At 50.8% G+C, this 3,596-nt stretch overlaps 1 protein-coding gene across 1 annotated transcript; it reads right to left on the bottom strand.

Moving 5' to 3' along the window:
• Nucleotides 1-1,721: 1,721 nt before the first annotated feature.
• LOC123167361 (uncharacterized) lies at nt 1,722-3,025 on the bottom strand. Its single transcript, XM_044585204.1, has 2 exons — nt 2,588-3,025; nt 1,722-2,245 (listed from the first exon to the last, which is right to left on the bottom strand). The coding sequence occupies exons 1-2, from the start codon at nt 2,825-2,827 to the stop codon at nt 2,084-2,086; spliced, it is 402 nt and encodes a 133-aa protein (XP_044441139.1). The 5' UTR covers nt 2,828-3,025; the 3' UTR covers nt 1,722-2,083.
• Between the last annotated feature and the right edge of the window lie 571 nt (nt 3,026-3,596).

Here is a 3,596-nt window from a genome sequence, read left to right as displayed (position 1 = left end):
GTGGTAGCTCTATGTTGAACTCTATGTTGGTGGTAATGTTGAACTTGTCGTGATGGTCACTCTATGTTGAACTTGTCGTGATGGTCACTCTATGTTGAACTCTATGTTGGTGGTAATGTTGAACTTGAAGCTCTTAGTAATGTTGAACTTATCATGATGGTCACTCTAGGAAATGTTGAACTTGAATTGATTGTATGTCTTAGCTCATAGTAATGTTGAAATTACTGTTTATTCTGTGATGCAACTATCCGTGACTTAAAATGACCCAGTTTATTCTGTGATGAAACTATTCTGTTACAGACTTGTGTGGCGCCTAGCTTGCAGGCGCCACACTGTACAGTGCAGCGCCTAGCTCGTGGGCGTTGCACTGTACGGTGTGGCGCCTCCAAGCTAGGCGCCGCATAGGTCTGTAACTTGCCCTCCCTTCTGTTTCTCTCTGGATAGTTACAGACCTGTGTGGCGCCTAGCTTGCAGGCGCCACACTGTACAGTGCAGCGCCTAGCTCGTGGGCGTTGCACTGTACGGTGTGGCGCCTCCAAGCAACCAAAGGGGAGGGGTTCTGGTTCAAGTCCAAATGCAAACTTGAATCAACCTTCTTCGTTGCAAATAACTCAAGAGCCTTGTCTAGTGATTCGGCCACCGTCTCCTTGTATGCAACCCAACGTTGCTCCGAGTTGGCACGCATTGTCTTCCACGGATGTGCATTCCAAAACCAACATTATGCCTTCCCTCCAACTCAACGATATCACTAGGGTCCATCCAATTCAATTCTTTCCTCATTTGTTGCAAGAGCTCCGCATAGCTAGGACTACTATCAAACACCATGTCAAGCTCATCCGGGTCCGGTTCAATATTACCTTTCAAGAAAGCGTCTTTGTCCCCATGATGAACAAACACACATGTTCTTCCCATCCCTATAAGCATTCAAAGAACACAACGTAACATTACTTCCATGAGTACTAATCCTTTTGACTAACACGAAATACAAACCCTAATATATATATCAAACAACAACCCTAACCATAACCCTAACCATAACCATAACCCTAACCATAACCATAACCCTAACCATAACCATAACCCTAGCCCTAAACCTAACCCTAGCACCAACATAACAACACCCATAAGAATAACCCTAACATACTAACAAAGCCTAATCATAGGAAATTGGCAAACAAACATCTCACATCTCCATGCAAATCTCTAGATCCAAACAAAACTAGGGTTTCCCCAAACTAGCAACAAATGAGCAATTTGATAACATTATTTGGATCAAAACAAGGGGATCGGAGAAGATTACCTTGAGGGAGGGTTTGACTTCGAAATTCACGGACAAATTCTTCAAATTTGCAAGATTTGGGAGACGGTTTGAGAGGGGGAGAGAGTGGGAGAGGGGGCAAAGCTCGGGTTGGAGTGTGTGGGGTGGGGGAGTGGGGGAGGGGGGCCAGCCAAGTGGTTGCGTAAGTCACAGTGCAGCGCCTACACGCTAGGCGCTGCACTTTAAATGTGTGGCGCCTAGCACGGAGGCGCTGCACATTACATGTGTGGCGCCTAGCCCGGAGGCGCTGCATTGCGCACTGCTGGGTGCGGGCCCAGGGGCTGCCACGGTAGACTGGCGTGCAACACCCCAGAGCTAGGCGCTGCACCGTAGGTTGTGGCGCCGGCGTGGCGGACGCTACACAAAAAGGTTTTCGGCGTGAAATAGTTTCACGGACAGTTCATTCTGTGAATTGATTTCGTTCAGAGGTCAAAATTGTCAAATTTGCCGCCGTCAGATAATCATGGCACCAAGTCAAACGTCTCCACGCACTGATTCTCCCTACCCAGAAAAAGTGGATCGTGAACAAAGTGCAGCCCGTGCGCACCAACTGCTATGCCGCCGGGCATGCGTCCCCGGCTCCAGCACCGCTAGTCGCCATCGTCGCGGCCGCAGACCTTCGGCATCCCCGGTTGGCATCACCTCGTCGTGCAGGTCGCAAAAAAAATCACTGCCGTCACGCTTCACGGCCAGCAACGCCCCCTCCATTGATGCCGCTCGCCGGACCTCGCAGCAGGTTTCAATCTCCCGTCGTTGAAGCACTTATCATCTCCAGTCCAGCATACGTCGCCGTCGGCTACAACTCCAAGTGCTCGTGCTCGCAACCTCTCCGGTTGTAGCTCCGGTGTAGACGGCTTGCAGCTCTCGTGCATGCGGTTGCAGCTTCCCAGTACATGGTTGAAGCTTTTTAAAAAGCCGGTTCCCCATCTAGCAAAGAAATTGAAAGCAAAAAAAATCTTCAGTTAGTTGATTGAAGCAGAAAAAAAATGCCGGTTCCAGCAAAATCGAAAGACGTTGGTAGCAAAATTTTAGGCTGGTTACAGCAAAATACAAAACAAAACAAGGTGGTAGCAAAAAATTCTGATGCTTCTAGCAAAAAAGATGGGTGGTTGAAGCAAACTTTCTCACCGGCTGCACCAAAATTTGCAATCCCGGCAAAAAAGAAAAAAAATACTTATGTACTCGCATGCATGGAAATCGCTGGTTCCAGCAAAAATACTTAATGGTTCGAGCAAAAACAATGGCTGGTAGACGCAAAAAAATAAAAACCTGCTGAAGGCCGTGGCTGTTGGTTCCAACATTTTGCTGCCACGGTTGTAGCACCTCCTGTCGCCCGTTCCAGCAAAAAAACTGGTCGGTTCCAGCATCATCGACGTCATAGCTCCCGGTCGCCGCCACGGTTGCAGCTCCAGGTCGCTGCGGTTGCAGCTCCGCGCGCCACCGGATGTAGCTTCGGTCATTGCGGCTGCAGCGCCAGGCGCCGTTGTTCGCAGTTCCCCCCGCCGCCATGGTTGTACCTTCCCCGATTCACCTCTCCTCCTTCCTCCGTCTACTCTACAGCAGCGCCCGGCACCTCCCGTGCAGCAGCGCCGAGCAGCCACCATGCACCCTAGTCTTCCCTGCCACGGCGCCCATGGCCGTGCCGCATGGGCTGGGTCGCGAGAGAGGGATGGATGTCGCCCATGGCTGCCGACCAAGGAAAAGGATGAGGAATAACTGGTCCTGAAGGGATAAAGTAGGAGTGGTTTGAGCGGTGAGTGGGTCCTACCAACATGTGGCACTTGCGGGAGCTAGCTGTGGCCGTATGATGAAGCTTGATCGTACGCCTCGCAGGCTACCGGCGCGACGTTCGGCCGGCGCGCCGATGGCAAATATTTTACGCGTGTCGGTAACGACAGACCGTGAGGTGTCGGGGAGCAGGTAAATTCGTTGGAGAGTACCTCCAAGTCAACGTGCCTGTCATAGAACGAGATTAGTTTAGGGAACCTTGATTACTCATGTTGAGACGACTCGCCAGTTACAAACCCAGAAATACGGTCTGGACAAAAGCTGGTGTGCTAGACGATTACAGGGCTCTAGTAAGTGCCATTTCGCCAGTTACAGGGCTCTAGACGATTACAGGGCTCTAGACAACAACAACAACACTTGTACGTTTAACTCGCTCCCCTGCGCTACTACTTCTCTCTTGCTCTACTCTGCACCACCGGGTTGCGCCACGTTGACGCTCGGTTGGGTTGGTTGATGCTGCTCAGATTCTCTGCCGAGCTCGCCTCTGGTT

Source organism: Triticum aestivum, chromosome 7D, assembly GCF_018294505.1.
Source record: "Triticum aestivum cultivar Chinese Spring chromosome 7D, IWGSC CS RefSeq v2.1, whole genome shotgun sequence".
NCBI lineage: Eukaryota > Viridiplantae > Streptophyta > Magnoliopsida > Poales > Poaceae > Triticum > Triticum aestivum.
Note: the sequence above shows the minus strand (reverse complement) of the source record. Positions and strands in the feature narration are given on the sequence as shown.